Here is a 22,710-nt window from a genome sequence, read left to right on the forward strand (position 1 = left end):
GCCTGCTCCATTCTACATACCAAAATCTAGCAGGCTGGCATTTTAATCTTACCTCAGTTCTGATGAGATAGTACTCTCCACCTTGCCTGAGGGCAGCCAGCTAGCTTAGGGGGCACAAGCAGGCTGCATGGAAAACACAAACAACTCTGTACCCCAAAGTGGCTGTCTTTGCCTGATGCTAGGGGCCACCACCTCTAGCTACTCCACCATTATCAAGCATATCTGGGGATTATTAGATAACAGAGCACACAATACCTGCTGGATGAGATCAGTCACAGCCCAAGGTCATTACAACAAGAATTGCGCTACTGCAGGGTCAAGATGGTGCTGAAGCAAGCAATCCAGCTGGCCAATGTCTAAGTTCATAGGTCAGTGGCTGGGAACCCATAGGTCTTAAAAATAACAGCTCAATTGCTTCACACAACAACTTGTGTGGATCTGTAATGGAAAGTCATACAAGTAGGAAAGATATTGCAGCTAGTTCACAGGTCATTAGACACAACCGGTAAGGCTAATTAAAAGCATACAACATTTCTCTGTACATTATAGAATTTGCCTTTATTTTAACGTTTAATAAACATTTAAAGTTTTTGTTTTTGTTTTTTTACAACAGACCGTACTAATGATGAATGCCCCAAAGAACGAAAGCTAAGCTTCTGACAATACAACCTTTCTGGCAGAGTCTGTTCTTGCAAGATACTGAAATGCTGAAAGTTTTATAATTCCTGGGATTCGGGGTGTCCTGTGGCTTCCTTACGCTGCAGAGTCTTCTTGGGAATAAGCTGGGTATGGATGTTGGGGAGAACTCCACCTTCCGCAATGGTCACGTGTGCAAACAGCTTGTTCAACTCATCATCGCTTCTGATCGCCAACTGGATGTGGCGTGGCCCAATTCGTTGCTTCTTGTTCTCATGAGCAGCATTTCCTGCCAGCTCCAGTAGCTCTGCAGTCAGATATTCCAACACGGCAGCCATGTACACTGAGGCGCCAACACCCACTCTTTCTGCATACCGACCCCGTCTCAAAAGACGTCCAATGCGGCCCACTGGGAACTGCAAGCCAGCTCTTGCACTTTTGCTTTTTTTTACCTTGATTGCAGGCTTTGCCGGCTTCTTGCCCCGCCCAGACATTTTGGATCCTACAAACAAGAGAGGAGAGCCCACCTCCATTACACAATGCAAATGGCTTTGTGAGGTGTCCAAAGCCTAGTTGACCTTCCTGCAATCTGGAAGGAAGAGTACCAGTATTTGGAGAACCAAACACCCAAGAATTTGCTGTAATAACGACCTAGGATGTGGCCTTAAGATTTACATTTTTCTAAGCAGACTGGTTTTCTGCCAAATCAAAGTTCAGCCATTTTAGGACCAGGTCAGCCAAAGAGGAGCTCTACACCAGTTGCTGGACTCCAATTCCCTTCAGCCACAGCAACTACGATCCAGGCTGAAGGATTGTACGCCAACATCATCTGCATACCATCCAACATTTCTCCGATGAACATAAGGACGTCTCATTCCATAATGATAATTTTACTATTTATACTCCATACATCTTACTGGGTTGCTCCAGCCACTCTGAGCAGCTTCTAATAGATATAAAAACATAATAAAACCTTAAACAACGTTCCCTATACAGGATTAACTTCAGATGGCTTGGGGGTTGGATAGCTCAGTACCTTCCAACATTTCTCCAATTAAAATAGGGACATCCTAAGGAAAAATGGGACATTCCAGGATCAAGTAAGAAACTAGGATGCTTTTCTAAATCGGGAACGTCCCTGGAACACAATAGAAACACTTGGAAGGCCTGCATCCAAAAGGGCACCATGTTTGCTATCCCTGTTTAAAACAATGCTACCACCCCATAGTAAGGTATAGAAAGCTAGGAAGATGGAATTTTTGCCACTGATAGCACAAAGTTTGTTCAGTCAGTAGCAAAAAGTGCTAGGACAAAAAGCTGCTGGAGAATTCTGCTTCATCAAAAAAGATGTCAGTGTCATATAATTTTTAAAATAATTACTAAGTGGGTATATAATTTTTATTCTCTAAAATACAGCTACATGGTGTTAAGTCAATGCAGGAGCTATGCCTCTTTACTGGGAATGCTATTGTACACCTCCAATGGTGGCTTGCTCCTCAGACCTTAGAAGGCCTTATATATATATAAGGTTAAAAGTTTCATCTGCTATATTTCTTAAAAAACATGATTAGCCTACCATTAAAGGCCAAGCAGGGTTTCCCACCCCCCTAAAAAGCTTTTAAAAATTAAAAAGGAAAGGAAAATCTAACAGCAATCAGTAGTACACATAATATACGTGTGCTAATATATATTATTGTTAAGCATAATGTATTTATTATTCATAACATATTATCTTTAAGCATAACATAGGTAATACTTATATGTATTACTCTTATATTATAAACTAATTAAACCACTTGCATTTTTTTCATTTCAAAAAACCCACTCACCTTCTTATTACAGCAGACAACTACAAAGACAAGAGTTTTCTCCTCCTTTGACATAACCCTCTTTTTAAACCAATTTGTTCAGAACAGCTGCATCCAATTTGTCAGTATTTCTGACTTTAATGGATACCAATCCTTTTAATTTAAAGAAGTCTCATTGCGATCAGAAGAAGAAGAAGAAGAGTTTGTATTTGATATCCCGCCTTTCACTCCCTTTAAGGAGTCTCAAAGTGGCTAACATTCTCCTTTCCCTTCCTCCCCCACAACAAACACTCTGTGAGGTGAGTGAGGCTGAGAGACTTCAGAGAAGTGTGACTAGCCCAAGGTCACCCAGCAGCTGCATGTGGAGGAGCGGAGACACGAACCCGGTTCCCCAGATTACGAGACTACCGCTCTTAACCACTACACCACACTGGCTCTCAATAGGGTTTGAGAGGGTATTTTACCACAATTATGACACTTTCAGAAAGCTAATTTTAATTCTCAAGGGAAGTAATAGAAGCGTTCTATTCTGCCTTGGTTAGACCACATTCAAGATGTTTTCCACCTACCAATGAAACTTTCCACTGAGAGATGGAAATAGAGATATGGGTAACAGCTGGGTTTTATATGTTAAACAATGGAGGATAAACTATGGTATGTTTTATTTTACCCCTGCAGTCCCAATGACAACCTGAAACCTGCACAGAACCTGGTGGAGCCTAATTTGAACATCTGCTATCTCCTCTCATGGCTCCTTTTAAGATTATGGGCTCCTCCATACTTATATTGAGCATTTATTATGATTGGTTTGAATGTTATGACAGCCATATCATATCAAAGTAGAGCAAACAGAAATGGACCTTGGTTTTAGAAGTTATCTTAAGAGCACTACACACTTTCTCTCTTTCAAGTATCCCCCACCCAGACTTTTTGGGGTCTATTTTTGTCTCTCCTCAACTGTAACAAGCTGATTAGCAATTTCATTTCAGCTCAAGTTACCTCAGTAACCAATCTCCCTCCCTAAAAGGTAAAGGGACCCCTGACCATTAGGTCCAGTCGTGACCGACTCTGGGGTTGCGGCGCTCATCTTGCTTTATTGGCCGGGGGAGCCAGCATACAGCTTCCGGGTCACGTGGCCAGCATGACTAAGCCGCTTCTGGAGAACCAGAGCAGCCCTCGGAAACGCCGTTTACCTTCCCACCGGAGCGGTACCTATTTATCTCTGGTTCACCAGAAGCGGCTTAGTCATGCTGGCCACGTGACCCAGAAGGTGTATGCCGGCTCCCTCGGCCAATACAGCGAGATGAGCGCTGCAACCCCAGAGTCAGTCATGACTGGACCTAATGGTCAGAGGTCCCTTTACCTTTATTTCTCTGCATGGAGGAAGGAAATGGGAAAAGCTTTCCAGTTGTCTTGGACTGTAGGGGCTTACGCCTTCCCTTGCAAAATTTGTCTGGCAAGTATCTGTTAAGCTGCGCAAACTATCAATATGTGTAAGAGATTCAGGAACTAAAGTATTTACCATCACAAAAGAATGGCCCAGGTTGAGCAATGATTGGACATTATTGGGTATCCTGACAGACAGGTTTTCTGCTGTAGACCATCCCCCTGTGAGGTATGTATGATGTTTTAGGAGGTGGTCTTGAGCTACAGCGGAGGCAATTCCAAAAGTCTATATAAGAGCTTGCACACCATTGTTCAGGGTTCCTCTCCTCCCTCCCTGTGTGGGTGGAGTGGGGGAGCCTGTTGCAACAGTTTAATAAAGATCATGCTTACTAGCTGCTTTGCTTCTCAATATTCTCTGGCTGGCCTCTGTTATTTTCTCCTACCAATAGAAAACCTACATAAGGACTCTATATGGGCTCTTTGATACCCCCATAAGGGAAAAGGGACAGTTTTTTCTTACAAAAGGGTTGTTATCTGGTGCTTGCTTTCAAATGATGCATCAGTAGGTAGCAACAAAGCGCAGAGCGGAAGCTTGCGTATCTAATAATAATAATAATAATAATAATAATAATAATAATAATAATTGCATTATTTATACCCGCCCATCCCCAGCCACTCTGGGCGGCTCCCAACAGAGGACTAAAAACAGAATAAAACTTCCAACATTAAAAACTTCTCTAAAAATAGATTACAGCAAAAGTGACAAAGAATCTCGTGGCACTTGGAAGGCCTCAGTAAATCTGTTAGTCTTTTAATAGTGCCACAAAGTTTGGTTTAGCCACGAACTGATACAATGCAGCAGAAGCAGCTGGCTTGTAAGCTTGTGCCATAATGGTGAGGTAGAATCACAGAATCATAGAGGTATCTCCTACCGTGGAAGGACATGTGAATCCAGAATTGGCCTCCACAGTCACAGACACACACACACAGTTAAGACCATATTCATGGAAGACAATCTTCCTCGGCTATGAGTGATCACCAAAGAAGAAGACGATGTCAATGGTGAAGGCTTTAAAGTGCCACAAAACTCCCAGAAGCTTTCCCTAACCAGCCCTCCCATTGGGTAGAGTGAGGCTACAGCCTCAGGCAGTTCATTTTTGGGGTGTCATAAAATGGCAGCAAATGGTAATGTATTCAGTGTGCTAAACAGCAGGACCAAATAAAGTGATGTAGAAGTGTGGCAGCTGGTATTTTAGTTCTCTATAGCTCTTCAGATTCGGGGGGGGGGGGAGTACCAAAAATAAGTTGTAACCGTGAGATGAGCTTGTTGACATCAGCCTATTTTTTTTAATCCCCACATTTACCTCATCCCCTGCTGTGTGCAACATTGAGTATGAAGAAAAAGTGCAAATAATTAAATGATATTAATCTTGTATTTTTATATTATTGTAACTCTCCTTGGAAACATACAGTAAAGTTTGGAACAAAGAAATAAATGAAGAGCTATGAGATCAGCTTATAGACATCAGCCTAATTTATGTACTGTACTTATGTTTTGTTTTGTTTTGTTTTTACCTTCTTCCTTCTACCCACTTGCTTTGTGGAACATCTTGCCAGATGAAGAGTTCTGGAGAAAAATAGTTGCCACTCTTCTGTGACATTTTGGTTGGTGCCAGTAAAGGTAGTGCCCAATGGTGGATTTTGGAATGGTCCGGACAGCATTTGTTAAAAGTCTAAATCCTGAGAGTAAGCCTCATTTAAATCAATGGGGCTTGGTAGTAAATAAGGCAAGGGAAAGTAAAAAACAAACAAACCACACACCCAACTGGCTGAGTCTGCATTTAGTCACAAGGTGCTTCCAAATTATAGGAGGCATTCAAGCGCATAACAGAAATTTAGGTTTGTGCAATTTAAGTGGATTAAAATACTCTGCTGCCATAACACAACATATCCTCTCATGGACTTTTTGCACTTTGGAAAGTGACAGGAAATGAATTGAAAAGTGTGAGAGGAATGAAACAAGACATGTAAACACACAAGTAAATCAGGAGGAATAGTTTATCCTCCATTTATTTAAAGATATGAAAAGGTGGCTCTTAGCCATGTTTGTTTCCATCTTTAAGTAAAAATCAAAGTTTCCTTGGTAGCTAGAAAATATATTTAGTGTTAATCATGCTATACCCTCCTTCAGAATTGAAATTAGCTTTCTGAAAGTGTGATCATCATTCTATTGAACAACCTACTGATCACAAGGGAACTTCTCTAAAGTAAGAGAATTGAGTTCTGCCACCAAAATAGCCAAGTTGAAACCAATTCAGTCAGAACTACTGGGAAAGTGGATACAGCTGAGGGAACTTTCATTCAAACACAGCTGATCAAACTCCCACATTAGCATCAACAGAGGAGTTTAAAATGAGAGCCATGTTCAAAAGGGAGAAAATTCTTTCGTTGACTGGAGAAGAGTCATAACTCAAGTGTTTCACTGAAGGAGGTGAGTGGTTTTATTTTTAAAAACATGCTAGTGGTTTAATTATAAGGTAATATTAATAAGAAATATTATGTTTAAAGAGCTAGCTATGTATGCTGCTGGGGGCTACTGGAATTCCATCCCTCCCTTGACTTGCATAAGCCTTTTAGAAAAATGTGATGTATAAAGCCAAAATTGCTCATATTGGCCTGCCAACAGTAGATTAATCAGTAGTATGAGTTTTAGAAATCCAGTAGATCAGACATCCCCAACTTGCAGCCCTCCAGATGTTTTGGCTTACAACTCCCATGATCCCTAGCTAGCAAGACCAGTGGCCAGGGATGATGGGAATTGTAGTCCAAAACATCTGGAGGGCTGAAGGTTGGGGAATCCTGCAGTAGATGAAGTTTTTCATTGTATGGTGAGCCATTAGGGTCTCTAATGTCTTGAGAACAAGCCACATGATAATCCTAATAGGCAGGCATGCCACCTGCATTGGTTTAACACCACGTAGCAGGGGCAAAACTCTTCGATTTCCCTAGCTTTCTATCACTTACCATGGAGTAGTGGGATTGTTTTGAAACAGGTATAGTCCAACAGGTATAGCCCTTTGGATGTTTTCGGCCTGCAGCCCACTTCATCCTTCAGCCTGGGTCATAGTTGCCGTGGCTGATGGGAATTGGAGTCCAGCAACTGCTGTGGGGCTTCCCTTTGGCTGACCTGGTTCTAACATGACTGAACTTGCAGAAAATTGGTCTGTTTATCTTAAGGCCACATTCTAGGTCATTATTACAGCACGTTCTTAGGCGCTTGGTTCTCCCCTTACTCTTCCTTCCATATTGTTAGCAATATGACAAAACCGTTTGCATTGTGTAATGAAGGTGGGCTCTCCTCTCTTACTTGTAGGATCCAGGATGTCTGGGCGTGGCAAGAAGCCTGCAAAGCCTGCAACCAAGGAACAAAAAAACAAGAGTGCAAGAGCTGGCTTGCAGTTCCCAGTGGGCCGCATTGGACGTCTTTTGAGGCGGGGTCGGTATGCAGAAAGAGTGGGTGTTGGCGCCTCGGTGTACATGGCTGCTGTGTTGGAATATCTGACTGCAGAGCTACTGGAGCTGGCGGGAAATGCTGCTCACGAGAACAAGAGGCAGCGAATTGGGCCACGCCACATCCAGTTGGCGATCAGAAGCGATGATGAGTTGAACAAGCTGTTTGCACATGTGACCATTGCGGAAGGTGGAGTTCTCCCCCACATCAATGCTCTCCTTCTTCCCAAGAAAACAGCACCGTCCTCTGTTCCCCAGGAGGAACCTTATAAGGGGACCTGACCTCATGCGACTTTTCTGTCTCTTACTGTCTGAAAAAGCTCCTCGTCCTTTTCATGTAGCACTTTTGCTAGGAAGAACTCTATATTTGTGTGTTTTAATAATATTTTTGTAATAATAAATTGTGCAATATAAAGCTTGGGCATGCTTTCTTTGTGAGTAAAGAACGGATTCAAAACTTTTTTAAAAATAAAAACTGGGATGGGAGCTTGTTGTGCAACTAGAGGCCTTTTGCAGGCCCGATGGTATGGTATGTGGAATGAAGCTGTACACTTCAAGGCCTGCTAGTGGAATTAGATGCCATAATCGGGCTACATGATGTTGGGAATAAACTCAGGTTATGTTCTATTATGTTCATCTTGATGAACTTTCCTGGGAGGACATTGGCTACAAGCTTGCGACAGCTGCCTCTGAACAGCAAGTGATCTGTTTCCACATACCTAAGGTGTGCAAATGCTGTGCGATGATGTGCATTCAGTGCTTGTTGCTGGCACCATTTTGGTCACCCCCATGTTCACCCTTTCCCACACTGTTAATTTAACACGCATTCTGACAAGAGTGCACTACACGAACAGGATGCTGGTTAGATGAGCCTTAGATTTGACCCAGCAGGGCACACTGAAATATCCTGCACCTTTGTGCCCCTGTACTGAAAGCAGTACCTATTTATCTACTTGCACTATGATATGCTTTCGAACTGCTAGGTTGGCAGGAGCAGGGACAGAGCAATGGGAGCTCACCCCGTCACGGGGATTCGAACCGCCGACCTTCTGATCGGCAAGTCCTAGGCTCTGTGGTTTAACCCACAGCGCCACCCGCGTCCCTACAGAGAAACATTTGAGGTGAATTTGGGAGAGTCAAAATGGCTTCAGGATTGCTCTCCCGTACTGTTTCAGACACTATACAGTGGTACCTCGGGTTACATACGCTTCAGGTTACAGACAACCAGGCAACCAGTTTCCAAGGTTTTCCCAGTCACTGAATAAGTGGCTTACCAAAGTAATAGATCTAAATGTAAGTTTAATATAGAAGCTAGCTGTTGTAAACCAAGAAGTGGCACTTTGTTGTATGATACAGTGGTACCTCGGGTTACAGACGCTTCAGGTTACAGATGCTTCAGGTTACAGACTCCGCTAACCCAGAAATAGTACTTCAGGTTAAGAACTTTGCTTCAGGATGAGAACAGAAATCGTGCTCAGGCAGCGCAGCGGCAGCAGGAGGCCCCATTAGCTAAAGTGGTGCTTCAGGTTAAGAACAGTTTCAGGTTAAGAACGGACCTCCGGAACGAATTAAGTACTTAACCCGAGGACCACTGTACTTATGCATGTGTGTTTGCCTTGTACATTTATGAACATTTATTCAATATATATATACATATAAGACCTTAGAATTCCTATAACAACCCTATTCAAATGCCCATGGTGATTCTATTATAACAGATCTCCTTTTTTAAAAACGCACACGCATATTATAATTATTATTATTATTATTACATACGCAACCAGCAAATGTGGTGACAAAAACAACACGTGCTGAGTTTCCAGAGCCCAGGGAAACGTGGGCGGTCCCTTGCTACTGATTTCCTTCCCGTCACCCACCATTCTCGGCACCCCGCCTCCTCCGAGAGCCTTTCGCTGCTCCCTCCTCCGACCAGCAGGAGAAAGTGCCCGGATCAGTCCTAATACGGGCAACTCGGGAAGGGGGCAGGCGCGTCAGCTGGGCGTGTAACGCGAGCTTGTGCGCTCTTGGAGGCGGCCGGCTCAGCGACCCCCGGGATCCACGTGGAGCACCTAAGGAGGACCTGCCTCAATCAGCAACAGCAGCAGCAAAAGTTGGGACACCCCGCTCCCCAAACATGCAGGTGAGCTACTCTGAGCTGGATCCTCCCTTCGGGAGGCGAAGGGAACGCACGCAGGCGCGCACCTGCCGGGAGACCCCTTTGCGTAATGGGATCGCTTTTTCTGGAGAAGGGGAAACGGGGCTGGGGACGCGAGTGGGACATAGCACAGTCTGGGCAGGTCCAGGAAGGATCCCTGGCCAAGGTAGCTGAAACCCGGAAGATCAGCTCGCTTTCTGCTTCCCGTGTGTTGGGTTGCAAAGATGACACGCGGTGGTTCTTCCTGTCGGGGAAGGAAAGGCCTCCGTGTGTCCCTTCCACCCGTCGGCTTTCTTCTTTTCGCGAGCATGCGCTCCAGGCTGCGTTACATTTGCTGGTTGCAGGAGAAGAAACGGAGGCGATCAAAGGGGGCGGGTGTTCTTTCAAACACAGGAGGTGGGGAAGCTGGAATTGTTTCTGAGTTCCTTAAAAAGTCATTCTCCGCAAATGACTTCCTGCACTTAGCACTGAAGAAATGAGCTGTCATTTTGTATGGGATAGGGAAGAGTAAAGTTGGCAGGCTGCTACTGTGGCTGCTAATTGAGCCTGAGCGATGTGTAGCAGCTCTGCTTTCCAGTGGTAGGATAACTGTGACATCTCTTACACGTTCTTTGTGAATGGTCACTGTTAATACAGTGGCCACAGTTAGTACATTTCATTTCCCTCTGCCCTCACTGTTTACAACGCACACCAATCCATGTCTATTTATACAAGCAAATCAGGATATTGCTTCATGTGCCTGATGTCGATTTTAGTCCACAAACTGCTTATGCCATAATAGTTTTTTTAATGGCATAATGCTCTTTGTTCTTTTCCGTTTTTGTTTCAACAGACTAATCCCACTACCCTCCAGACACTAGTTTATTGTAGTCCTGCGTACGTGTATGAAATCCAAAACTTTACTTGCTTTTTTCCAGTATGTATTTGTTTTATTTAAGCAGCTCAGGCCTTTTTTCTACTGAAAAGTGGAATTGAGATGAATCATAAATGATACTTCTTCCCACATAAATACGCATTGGATTGAAGCCTGCATACTTATGTAGAATACGTTTTGTATAGTGTTTGTTTGACTCTTTAAATAAAAAAAGCCATAGTGACCAGCATGTCTCCAGATGTTGTGGACTATAACTCCCTAACCATTGGCTGTGCTGGCTAGGACTGGTGAGAGTTGCAGTCCAGAACAACTGGAGGGTTAAGTTTGTTCAGTGCCAAACTTGGGTTTCGATAGTCAAGGTGCTGGAGGTATGAATGACAGTTGTAAGCAGTGCTTGGGGGGGGGTGTTAAAGAATGAGAGGCTGTCACTCATATCTTGATAAAACAATTGTGGATACCAACACAATATGGCTGCCACGGGCAGCAAAAAAAGGATGTGACAGTTCTCCAAACTGGTTGGTAGGTAGGCCTGGCCAATATCTGGTTTTCAACATCACGATAGATTACCAGCTAAACATTGTGATATACTGATATATCTGAAATAAGGATAATGTCTGAAATAAGGATGGCTGTGTAGAGGCTGGCCTCACATGTTGGCTTTCCCACATTGTGATTTTCTCATAGCTCGCGTGCGTGATTCAAATTATATTGCCAGGTCTAAAACTATGAAACCAATATCACAATATGGACTTCAAACCAGTTTGCGGCAATATATTGATATATTGCTCAGCCCTACTGGTGGGTACCATCACAAAGAAACCCCCACTGGTTGTAAGTTTGGGCTCTGACAATTCTATGTGCTTTAGGATCCTAATGCGGACACAGAATGGAATGACATCTTACGTAAAAAAGGCATTCTTCCTCCAAAAGAAAAGCTGAAGGAGCAAGAACAAGCTGAAGAGGAAAGGGAGCAGCAGATAATCCAGCAAAAATCTGTTGGTAAGCCCTTCAGTTGATTTAATGTGATGCTTCTGTAATCTACCTTGCCTTGTCACCAGAATGTATCAACCTATACAGAGCAGACAAAGGCTTCATTGTGCATTCATTGCATTTTGAGGCATGGATAGCCTTCGAGAAAGGAGTTTGGTGCTTCCTCGCCCCCTCTGAGACCTTGAAAAATATTGAGATTAGTCCTTACGGAGCATCATATTGAGCTATGAGGACACTCCAAGAGACATATAGAACTTCCAGGGCTTCTGGGAAATCATAAGGCTTCTTTTGGGGGACTCCCAGGTGAAATCTTTACAACCCGGGTGGGCATTAGGGTTTTAATCCCATAGGGAAGGACAATTGATGAAACAGAGTCTGGATCCAGATTTCTTGTTCAGTGAATAGACTATGAACCTAGCAGAGGTATAAAACAAATTGTTCTTGCACTTTTTGTTGGACTTTTGTATCATTGTAAATCAGTTTAAATTATTGTAAATTATAGCTTTTTTATTTTTCAGCACAGTCAGCAGTATATTTTTCTGCAGGACCCACCAATGCTCACTGTGGGATGCAACTTGTGCAAACTGGGATAAAATCTTGAATAGATACTTAAAAATATAGATGGATGAATTTCTCTTGACAACTCTAATGGGGTGATCTAAAACTGTGGACCTGCGTTGCAACGCTTCCCCTCACATCAGGGGCACAGAACCTCAGGCCTAGGGGGCAAATGTAAACCTTCCTATCTCTCTGCCCAGCCTTTCAGAATCTCCTTCAAGTCCTGCCTCCTCAGGCCATGCTCTCTCTTCCCAGGCCACAACCCTCGTTGGATCTGATGCACCCCCTTCTCTAGTGCTTTTGTTATGAGTCCTTGAACTGCCTAGATGTATATATGGAGGGGGGATGTAGAAACTGCATGGCTGGGATATATTCTACTGCTCACCTACTTTTGTTGATGATTTGATGATTTTATTATTTATACCCTGCCCATCTGGCTGGGTTTCCATATGCCTCTGATCCCACACTTTTTGCCTCTGGCTCCTACACACCAGTGACATGCAGCCCTCACAATGCTGTTCTATAAGGAATGCAACCCCCTCATTCTCAGGAAGGTCTTCCCCCAAACCCACTACCTGCTTTACATCATCTTATGCACCTGCAGGTCTGTTTGTGGGAATTAGCGTGATAGCTCCAAAGTGCCTTGGTAAAGAAAATGTTTCTTTGACCTTGTGGGGTGCTCTTTTGATCATTAGAAAATATTTTATTGGACAACAGTTCATCCCTTGGTTTGGACTAATTGCCTTCCATATTTCATGTAATTTGGAAAGTGAACTGATGATTGCTGCCTTAAATAAGAGCTTACTTAAGAGCTGCAGCCTTGTAACAAATGATAACTCCCAGGATGTAAGTTATGGAAGCAGAGTTGCTGAGATAGTGTGGTGCCTGGAATCCTGGATTTTGTGAGGACCTGGATTTAAGATGGAATTCACTTCTTTTTTGTAACATCTAGCAGATTTGTATCTTGGTTTTATTGTGCAGAATGTTTATCTCGGCAAACATGAGGTAGATACTCCTTGCCGTATAATACTTTAATTGGTTCTTAATTACCAAGATCTCTTGTTTGGAAATTAATTATTTGCATGATGAAAGAGATTCTGTTGTTGTTATTTATTAAATTTATATTGCCCAGGGCAGCAAACACAGTGATAAAGTAATTAAACAACGAAACATATAAAAACATTTCTAAGACTGTAATCAACCTTGTGTACCCATTCAGAGCTCCAATAATGGTTGGCTTTTATTCTGTGCCATACTGATGATCTTGCATTTCTTACAAACAGTGAAAACATATGAAGACATGACCCTGGAAGAACTTGAAGAAAATGAAGATGAATTCAGTGAGGAAGATGAACGGGCTATGGAAATGTACAGGTTAGAGCACTCTGTCCAAGACCCACAAACGTGCTTGCCAGTTAAGCACTGGTGTGTACATTTTTTGAGCAGGTAGTTGGGGAGAACCCCAAGCCTGGAGCAGTAGGAGGACTCTCCCTGATGCCATGCTGACTTGAGAAGAATAGGAGAAAGGCAAGGGCTCTCCTTGACACGGCATTGAACTTCTAAGACACTTGAAAAGCCATGTGACATTTTACTGTTTTCTTAGGGTCCATGGCTTAGCAGAATGGGAGGGAGCACCCATCTCTCTCCCTGCAATGGCTCATCCTCCTCCACAGTTGGAGAAGATGGGCAAAAACAGGTTGAACTGGCCAGGAAGGCCAGCTAGCATTTATTGACCCCTGCAATAGATAAGAGAATTAGTGAAATCTGCAAGACCCATCCCCTGATTTTCCTCCAGTTTTAGCCAAATCAGGCTGCCTCTTGGTAGCCCTCTAAAAAACAGTAGCTGAAAGGGCTATCACAAAAAATAAGAGGACGCAAATTCTTCCTGGAGGATCAAAGGTTAAAAGTTTAGACAGCATATTCGCAGTGGCAGTAGGATTTGTTTAATAACTTCTCATCTCTCTGTATTTAGGGTTATCTTAGAACACAGGTTATTAGTGTTTACTGTGTTAAATGCAGCTTCTAAAATGAATTCTTTAAAACATCTGACCTTGCAAATTACAGTTCAGTTCTAAAGATCGTTACGTACACCTCTAGCAAAACGAATATTGTGCTTAGAAATGATAAGTGCCCGGTTTTTAGCAACTGCTCAGTACTGCAGGTTTGTCAATACTGTTGTGGTTTATCTTCTCTCACCTGCTTTTTCAATCTGTGAATCAATAGAACAGTGTGATATTGACATTCACCTATGATCCCACTAATTCCACTAATCCTTCCTGTTTTCATCAGGAGCTTGGAAACTGGATTTCATAATTTGCAACTGAGATGTGATCCTTTATAGGGGGGAAAAAAAGGATTGGCACTGCAGTCCTATGCTTCATTGGATGCAAGTATCATTCAGTGGGATTTGCTTTACAAGTCAGTGTTATTAAGACAGGAGCCGGGCAGGTGAATTCCTAATCTTTTGGCTGCACCAGCATAGATTCGAGCCTGGGCTCTGCAACTAAGGTTGTAATGCTATGTATACTTAACTTTGGAGTCTGTTCCATTGAACAAGAGGTATTAACACTGCTCAAGGACACATGTCAACCAGAATATAAAAGAACACAACGAAACCTCAAACATTAAAATCTTCCCCAAACAGGGCTGTCTTTAGAAGTTTATGGAAGGCCATATAATTGTTGAACTCTTTGACATCCGATGGGAGGGCTTTCCACAGGGCAGGTGCCACTACTGAGCATAGCTGTCAACATTTCCCCCCTTTTAAAGGGAAATTCCCTTATTCCAAATAGGATTCCTCGCAAGAAAAGGGAAAAGTTGACAGCTATGCTACTGAGAAGGCCCTCTGCCTGGTTCCCTGTAACCTCACTTCTCTCAATGAGGGAACCGCCAGAAGGCCCTTGGAGCTCAACCGGGCTGAATGATGGGGATGGAGATGCTCCTTCAGGTATATAGGGACAAAGCCATTTAGGACTTTAAAGGTCAGCACCAACGCTTTGAATTGTGCTCAGAAACATATTGGGAGCCAGTGTAGGTCTTTTAGGACTGGGGAGAGTCTTGAGGGCCAGTTACAGGTGCCTGGAGGGCTACATGTAGCCCAAGAGTATGAAGTTCCCCGCTCCTAGAGTAGACAGTGCTGAGTTAATATGGTACAGCGCCACTTCCTGTGCTCTTACATTTACAGCAATGGCTTTCCAAACAACTGTGGTCTCTGGGTTGCTGGGGATCAGAATTGGTGACAGCGTGGATGTAGTTACAGTATAATCCTAAGTTAGTGTGTAAAGAGAGACAGCTGCATGGGAGCTGGGAGATTTGTTGCACCTCCAGCACACAACTGCCGGTTGGGTTTTCCACCTCAGCCCCTTTGAAGGTTCATTTTTCATCAATTACAACTGTCCTTGTTACTTACATTTTGGCTCATTTCAAAACCAGTCATCAAGCCCTTTTTTGTCTCAACTTCTCGCCTCCTTCCATTTTGATGGAAGCATAGTGGTTGTGGTGAGACATGAGTTGTGAACCTAGGACCTGATCCTGGTTCTGTCTTCCCTAATGCAGGAGCTGTGCAGGAAGCTTTCGGCATTCCTTTATCTTGTGTGGGATAGGGAAGGATAAAAGTAAACCATGGTTTCCTGAGATAACAAATGTGAAGTGCCTTAAACACTCAATCTCTGGTCTCAAATCCATCTGTATGTTTCCTTTTCTAATTCTTTTCCCATGGTGTAGGCAGCAAAGGCTAGCTGAATTGAAAGCCTTGCAAGCAAAGAATAAATTTGGACACGTTTTAGAGATCTCGGGACAGGATTACATCCAAGAAATTACCAAAGCTGGCAAGGATATATGGGTGATACTACACCTGTACAAGCAAGGGTAAGCAAGCATTTCAAGATGACTGCTGTTTGCACACAGTTTTTTCTGTAGCAGGTTTGGTCTTATGAAACTGTCCCCAAACTGGTGATCTTGCATTTTGTGTTTTAGCCAACTAAACATGCTTCGGCAGACGAGCCTTCCTTGCGCTTTCAGAACCCTGACGTTGGTATCTGTTGTGCAAATGAAAGGAATTTTTAAAATACAAAGTCACCCAACTACAGTTCAGTGACATCATCAGGAATTGATTTGCTTCATTGTTCTAGCCATTAAACCAGGAAGGAGGGTAGTTGTGTACAGGCAACAATCATTTTGCAAGTGTTCAAAGCACGTGCCCATCACTGAAACCAAGTGGTGGCCGGAAAAGGGAGCATTGCAGGGCAGGGCCATAATGGACTTAAATATTTTCCGCTATCACGTGCGATGACCCGGAATGCAACCACCAAGAAAATCGGAGGTGCCTGTATTGGAATGGGGAAACATTTTAAAGGTTGTGGGAAATTTCTCTTCTTTGCAATGGTAGGCGTAGATCTGAGAACCAGTGTGGTGTAGTGACTGGAGAACCAAGGAGACCTGAATTGAAATCCCCACTCAGTCAAGAAGATCACTAGGTAACCTTGGGCCAGTAGCTCTCTCTTAACATAACCTACCACTGGGTTGTGGTGAGGATAAACTCAGAGAGTGGAAAGTGTGTGTACAACCTTGACTTCCTTGGAGAAACGATGACATAAAAATACAATAATAATGTATGTGTCACAGCAGCCTCCGTTTTAAAAGATGCATTCGCCCCTTTGTGTGAGAGAACACACTTGCAAGGTTAAATATGTTCCTATCAGGTTACCTATGCTAGAAATGGGCATTTTGTTTTGTTTTTTGCAGTGCATATCTTTTGCAGAGACATGTGGAAAACATGGCATTTTATTATTTTATTATTATCTTGTGATTTCATTCTCCCTATTCTTATGGCTGTTTTTATTAATAAGAAAACAAAGAAAAGAAAAAAATGGCCCTTTAATGGATTTCTTCCCCTTTTCCTTTTTTAAAAATAAAGTATTCCCCTTTGTGCCTTGATAAATCAACACTTAAACGGACTTGCAAGGAAGTTCCCTGATGTCAAGTTTGTCAAAGCCATTTCGACAACCTGCATACCCAACTATCCAGATAGAAACCTCCCCACAATCTTCGTCTACCTTGGAGGGGACATCAAGGCCCAATTTATTGGACCCCTGGTGTTTGGAGGCATGAACCTGACAAGTGATGGTAAGTAGCTGCCACTTAGACCTTGACAAAGGGCCCAAATGGACACAACCCATGTCACGTCTCCTTGTGCCCTGTTTGCGTTGATTGGCGGCTGATCCCTTTTATGTGTTTAAAACATCAATAGGTTGCTTTTGGGTACTAAACTGATATTCAAAGCACTTTGCAAAGTACGTAGAAACTCTTAAGAATGCAAAGGCAGCAAAGACGACTCATTAAGAGTCATCCCATGTACCCAGCTATAATTGTAACCTGCCCAGGGGCCTTATGGTACAAGTGGGTAAGAAATCCTATAAAGAAATGCAATAAAAACATACCAGATTGAGACACCGCTGAACATTGTCCACTTAATTTGGTTCTATCTCCACCTCACATCCAAGCTCTGCAAGCCACAGTCTCTGTGGATTTTTGTCCCTGACTCTGTGGAACAAGTCAACTTGCGTAACAGAATCACATTAATTTCCTCCCCACCCCCCTTCCTTTTTGTTCTTTCTGCCTAACATAATTGAGGCTGGCTGGTTAGATTGCCATCACAGTTAACAGTGAGACATCTGATTAACTTGAAGTATTGACTTTCTTCCAACTTCTGGGGTGTAAGCCAATTTGAGCCCATATAATAAAGACCTGCTGCTAGGTGGGAAGTGTTTCTGGGTTGGGGCAGTAAAGAAAGAAGCAGGAAGTAATGGGGAGCAGTGTGTACGCATTCTTGCTTTTTGTTTCTCAAATCTCCCTTTAAAACAGCAGATGAAACATTAACAGCTGCTTCTGCCTCTCCTGACAACAGTTAGAAAGATGACCTTGCTTTTGTCTGTCTGAGAACACGCTGGAGTTTTGAGGCAATTAACAGTATTTCCATTTTCTTCAAAGAGCTCGTGTGGAACTTAGCATTGTAGTAAAAGCAAATTTGAAAACAGCAGATGGGAAGCGCACGTTCCGAAGAGCAGGAACACAGAGATGCTTTTCTTTGTTCCAGCTTGTAAGTCACTGCCGTGTGTTATTCTTTTCTCTTGCGTTTTAGAATTGGAGTGGAAGATTTCTGAGTCGGGCGCCATCAAGACAGACCTGGAGGAGAACCCCAGGAAGCAGATCCAGGACCAGCTGATGACTTCCATCAGGTGCTCTGTCCCAGCAAGGAGGGAGGAAAGTGACCCAGAAGATGACTAAGGCCTCGTGTGAAGCTCAGTTCTATGCCTCATTACTCTGAAGTTAGTCTGACTGCATTCAGTGGGACTTGACTTCCATGTAAAGAGTGCATGTGATTGCAGCCCCATAAATACCACTGATGGGTTTTTGCTTTTGCTTTTAGATTTTACTAAAAAAGTCGTGGTTATGTGGAGGCTTGCAGAGCAATAAATTGGAGGAAATTGGAAAGGCTTCCTGATGAATCAGGCGCTTGTTGTGGACATTCCCTACAGTGGACATAACTACTAACAGCACATTCACCCTCTGGGTGTTTTGCTTGTTCTCTTTCCTCTGTTGGGTGACAACTCTCTCCTCTGTACCAGAGTCATTTTAAGCACAGAGAGTGCTTGGTCATTTCTATGCTTTTGCCAAAGCCCAACAACTCCATTATGGTTGGGAAAAGGCTATAATGCAAGTCTTGATTCTCAAATAAAAATACATGATTAATTTTTAAAGGGTTGTGTGGAACATTGTGTATATTTTATTGGGCAGATCCAACTGTAGAAGGCTAATATTGCTTCCAAGGTCTCAGAATTAAAGTGAGAATACAGTATTTATATATTTACTTAAAATCTTGAAAACTCTGAATTTTTTTTGACTGTCTCATGGAGATGCAGTGTGTTTTATTCTATTCTTGAAATGTAACAGAAGGATATTTTTAAACAGTTAAATTTGTCCTGCACCACATGTTCTCGATTTTGGTAAAACTAGTGCAATTGCATACAGTGGTACCTCAGGTTATGTACTTAATTCATTCTGGAGGTCTGTTCTTAACCTGAAACTGTTCTTAAACTGAAGCACCACTTTAGCTAATGGGGCCTCCTCCTGTTGCCATGCTGCAGGAGCACAATTTCTGTTCTCATCCTGAAGCAAAGTTCTTAACCTGAAGCACTATTTCTGGGTTAGCGGAGTCTGTAACCTGAAGCGTATGTAACCCGAGGTACCACTGTATGTTTTCTCAGAGGCAAGTCCCCCCCTCCATGCTCAGTAGAACTTACTCCTAAGTAAACATGTACAGTATATACTGCAGCTTTAGTGGCTGAGCACCTTTCTCCCGCCCCCTTTGCCCCCCATAAAGAAGTGCTATTTAGTCTTGTATTGAAAGTAGGTAAATTATGACCGCTATAAATATTTTTTGTTGCCCATAAAAGCTGTAAAAAAAAATGCAGTAGAATGCATCAATCTTCAGGCTTCTGGATATTTTATTGAGTAAATATAATTGCCAATCCAAACATGCAGAAAGACCATTTGGACATTTTAGACTGGAAGTGAGGAATCAGCATAGAATCATACAGTTTTAGAGATTGCAGAGGACTCTGAAGGTCATCTGGTCCAACTTGATTCATATTGCAAAATTGCTTCACATATAAAACAAGAAACTGCTCATAGAAAGATAAAACACCCTCTTTCCTGACATGCTAGCTTTCCATGTGCAGGAAAGGTTTTCTCATGTGAGGGAGTATTCACCTATAGCCTGACATACTATAATACTATACTATACTACTACTCTAATAAAGAGCTCTGCAAAAAGTTATGTCAAATTATTTGAGCCTTCCTCAACTCTTTAAGAGTGACTTTTCATGTAACATTTTGAAACTGGATATATACACACTGCCATAGGTACATATCGAAATAGCTAGTTTTTATCTGCATATATGTATAGAAGGATTGAGCCCTCATGTCATAGAGCCATTTGGTTGGAGGAAGTCTTGTAGACCATCTTGCCCAACTCCCTGCAGGAAACTTTGAGCATCCTTGTCAGATGGTTCTGTGCTTGAAGAGGCCCAGGAAGGGCAAACTTCCCCCCTGGGGCCCCAGGTAGTCGGTTCCATTGTTCAACTGTTCTCCCTATCAAGAAATTCTAATGTTCAACCAGATTTTTTTCTTCCTGTAATTTAAGCCCATTGGATCCTGACCTCTGACCGTTGGAGGGGGTGTTGGGGGCGCATTACAGTGACTGTTTAAATTCATCTACACTTTTCAACAAGTGGTGGCATTTTAAAAAAAACACTTTGGTACTATTTCTACTGTATTCTATGTGATTATGTATAATCTTAAATTTGGGGCTTTGCACAATTATTTTGCATGTGCAAGTATTTTACATCACTGGAGAAGGCATTTTAAAAATTGATTTCCTGTCATTTCCTGTCTCAGATGAACTTAATATTCCTTAAAAGTACTGTATTAAACACTGCCCAATAACAATGTTCTCCGGGTGGTTTATAATAAAAACAAAAAAAATATCATCATCAACCTAAGGATATAACATGACTGTGGAGAACAAAGATGAAATATTTGGTTTAAGAAGCTTAGGAGAGGTTGCATTCTGAAAGGAGCCTATGTGAGAAGCCATAGAAATGGGCAGTTAGAGAAGACTGCAATATATCTCTTCTCCCTGCTTCTTCACTCCTACACCTGTGCAAGAACAATTTCCTGTCTTGTGCACCATTTCTCTCAAGCTAATCAAAGGCTTTTAGTAAAAATGAGATATCTGCAGGACATGGCTAATGAGAGATCATTTTAACGTCACAGCACAGTGGAAGCTTTAGAAGCGCATAGAGGAAAAACTTGCTTGTTGGGTTTGTGTGTGTGTTTTAATGAGTCCTTGCAAATCAATATGGTTTACATTTGTTACCAGGGGAAATGTCTTATAGCAAAAGTGGGGAACCTTTTGCATTCCCTTCTGGAAAACCTCTTAGGGGCCACATGGTAGTGGCAGACTAGGCTAGAACTGAGCAGTAAATTTTAGCTTTGTGTTGTAGTTTCTATACATAACACCAATCCAGACAAGCAGGAGGGATCATCAGAGTTTGAGAACACATTCCAGCCAGGCAAAAAGACTCAAGAGGATGGGTGCAAAGTACAGCCTGTAATAGCTGTGTCCTGGGGAGGGTCTGGAGGGCCAGTAGAGAAGGCTAGAGGGCCGCATTTTGCCCCCAGGCTTGAGGCTCCCCATCACTGTCCTGTAATGTGAATCTACCACAAGCTTACCTTTACAGTGATGCAGTGCAATATGGGTGCCGGTGAGAGCCATATTTTATGGGACGTTCTGAGGAAAATACTTCTCCACACAATGCCTAGTTATTTTTTGCAATTCACTGTCACAAAATTGCAGTGATGGCAGGGATTAAGGCAAATCCATGAAGAAGAGTCCCCTCAATGGCTTGGTTATGATTAGCAAAATGTTCAGAGCCTCAGTATAGCTCCTGAATACCAGATTGAGGGCACAGCAGGGTTACTGCTTTCATGTCCTTTTTTTGATGTTCTGGAAGCCGCTGACTAGCCTTTGCATGAAGCAGGGTGCTGACTAGATGGACCTTTATGTCTGAAGTAGAAGGGCTGTTTTTAATGCTGGGTGTCTGAGATAATTGAGTCACGAAACCCACATTAAGGATTTTTGAGAGTCTTGATATTAATGAAGACAGGTGAATAATAGGCTTATATCATCTTCCACTGAAAAGGATGGAACCAGTGCTATTTTTCTAGCAAAAGAGGTGCTGGAGCTCACCATGAGCTTCTCCCTTGTTCTCTTAGAATGGCAATGGCACCTATCTGAGAGGTGTCGGAGCTGAGCTCAAAAAAAAGCCCTGGATGGAACTTAACTTTGATTTGCTGTCATTAATGACCTCTTCAAAGTTACATTGCCTGAGTCAATGGGTTCAAAATGAAAAGAGGGGATTTTAATTGAATACCTTTGTCAGCCTGAGCTGTTTAACAGTGAAACAGTCTGCCTCAGTAGCTGGTGAACTCTCCTTCATTGGAGGTGTTTAGAGGTTGGTTAGATATCTGTCAGGGCTGCCACTGTAGTTTATTTCCTGCAGTGGGGTGAACTGTGTGACCTTTACGGTCCTGACCAACTCCCATGGCCCCATCTGCAACTAAAGCAGCATTATACCACTTTAAACAGTCATGGCTCCCCGCAAAGCATTGTGGGAACTGTAGTTTGTTAAGGGTGCTGAGAGTTGTTAGGCGAGCTCCATTTCCGTCACAGAGCTACAATTCCCACAGTTCCCTGGGAACTAAAAACCACTCCTGGCAACTCTCAGCATCCTTAACAAACTACAGATTCCAGGATACTTTGTGGGATGAATCCTGATACTGTATTAAATGTACAGTACAGATTGGGGGGCAGCGGCAGGGCTATGATTCTACTTAAAAGGCTCACTGCTTTATGAACATCATGTGAACAAGGGGGTGAAGACATCATCCCTCGGCCAAAAATCAAGATGAAATACAAATCAGTAAATACTTCAGGACAAATGGTGAGTTAACTGTAATTGACGACACCGATAATCTCTTTTTTATATTCATTTAAAAACTCCTTGGAGATCTAGGCAGGTTAAAACAATGAAGCCATTTTGAAATCCCTCACAGTATGTTTAGGTGGAAATACCACTGGACAAAGGAAAGCGTCTTGCAATATGATATTGTGGCGGTAAAAAGCAGCATATGCTATGAGCATATGCTACTTTTAACTGCTGATTAATGCA

The 22,710-nt window shown here is 42.7% G+C and overlaps 4 protein-coding genes across 7 annotated transcripts in view; 3 read left to right on the top strand and 1 right to left on the bottom strand.

Moving 5' to 3' along the window:
• Positions 1-691: 691 nt before the first annotated feature.
• Positions 692-1,130, bottom strand: LOC128411786 (histone H2A, sperm-like). The gene has a single exon (XM_053384207.1). The coding sequence runs from the start codon at positions 1,128-1,130 to the stop codon at positions 717-719; it is 414 nt and encodes a 137-aa protein (XP_053240182.1). The 3' UTR covers positions 692-716.
• A 6,081-nt stretch (positions 1,131-7,211) lies between these two features.
• On the top strand, positions 7,212-7,698 carry LOC128411787 (histone H2A, sperm-like). The gene has a single exon (XM_053384208.1). It carries the CDS (start codon positions 7,212-7,214, stop codon positions 7,620-7,622), a length of 411 nt encoding a protein of 136 aa, XP_053240183.1. The 3' UTR covers positions 7,623-7,698.
• Positions 7,699-9,227: 1,529 nt separating this feature from the next.
• Positions 9,228-18,675, top strand: PDCL3 (phosducin like 3). Of its 2 annotated transcripts, XM_053384200.1 has the most exons (7): positions 9,228-9,480; positions 11,236-11,368; positions 13,201-13,291; positions 15,641-15,784; positions 16,833-17,041; positions 18,057-18,243; positions 18,345-18,675. In XM_053384200.1, the coding sequence occupies exons 1-6, from the start codon at positions 9,475-9,477 to the stop codon at positions 18,200-18,202; spliced, it is 729 nt and encodes a 242-aa protein (XP_053240175.1). In that variant the 5' UTR covers positions 9,228-9,474; the 3' UTR covers positions 18,203-18,243; positions 18,345-18,675. The 2 variants fall into 2 exon arrangements, with proteins under 2 accessions (XP_053240175.1, XP_053240174.1); XM_053384199.1 differs by having other exon boundaries at positions 18,057-18,675.
• Positions 18,676-21,000: 2,325 nt separating this feature from the next.
• The window catches only part of NPAS2 (neuronal PAS domain protein 2), a 100,165-nt gene continuing 98,455 nt past the window's right edge, over positions 21,001-22,710 (top strand). For all 3 annotated transcript variants that reach the window (XM_053384189.1, XM_053384190.1, XM_053384191.1), the window contains exon 1: positions 21,001-22,482. The gene's annotated coding sequence lies outside the window, so the exon portion shown is untranslated. The remainder of the gene's footprint in view (positions 22,483-22,710) is intronic.

The sequence above is a fragment of the Podarcis raffonei genome, chromosome 4, assembly GCF_027172205.1.
Source record: "Podarcis raffonei isolate rPodRaf1 chromosome 4, rPodRaf1.pri, whole genome shotgun sequence".
Taxonomy (NCBI): Eukaryota; Metazoa; Chordata; class Lepidosauria; order Squamata; family Lacertidae; genus Podarcis; species Podarcis raffonei.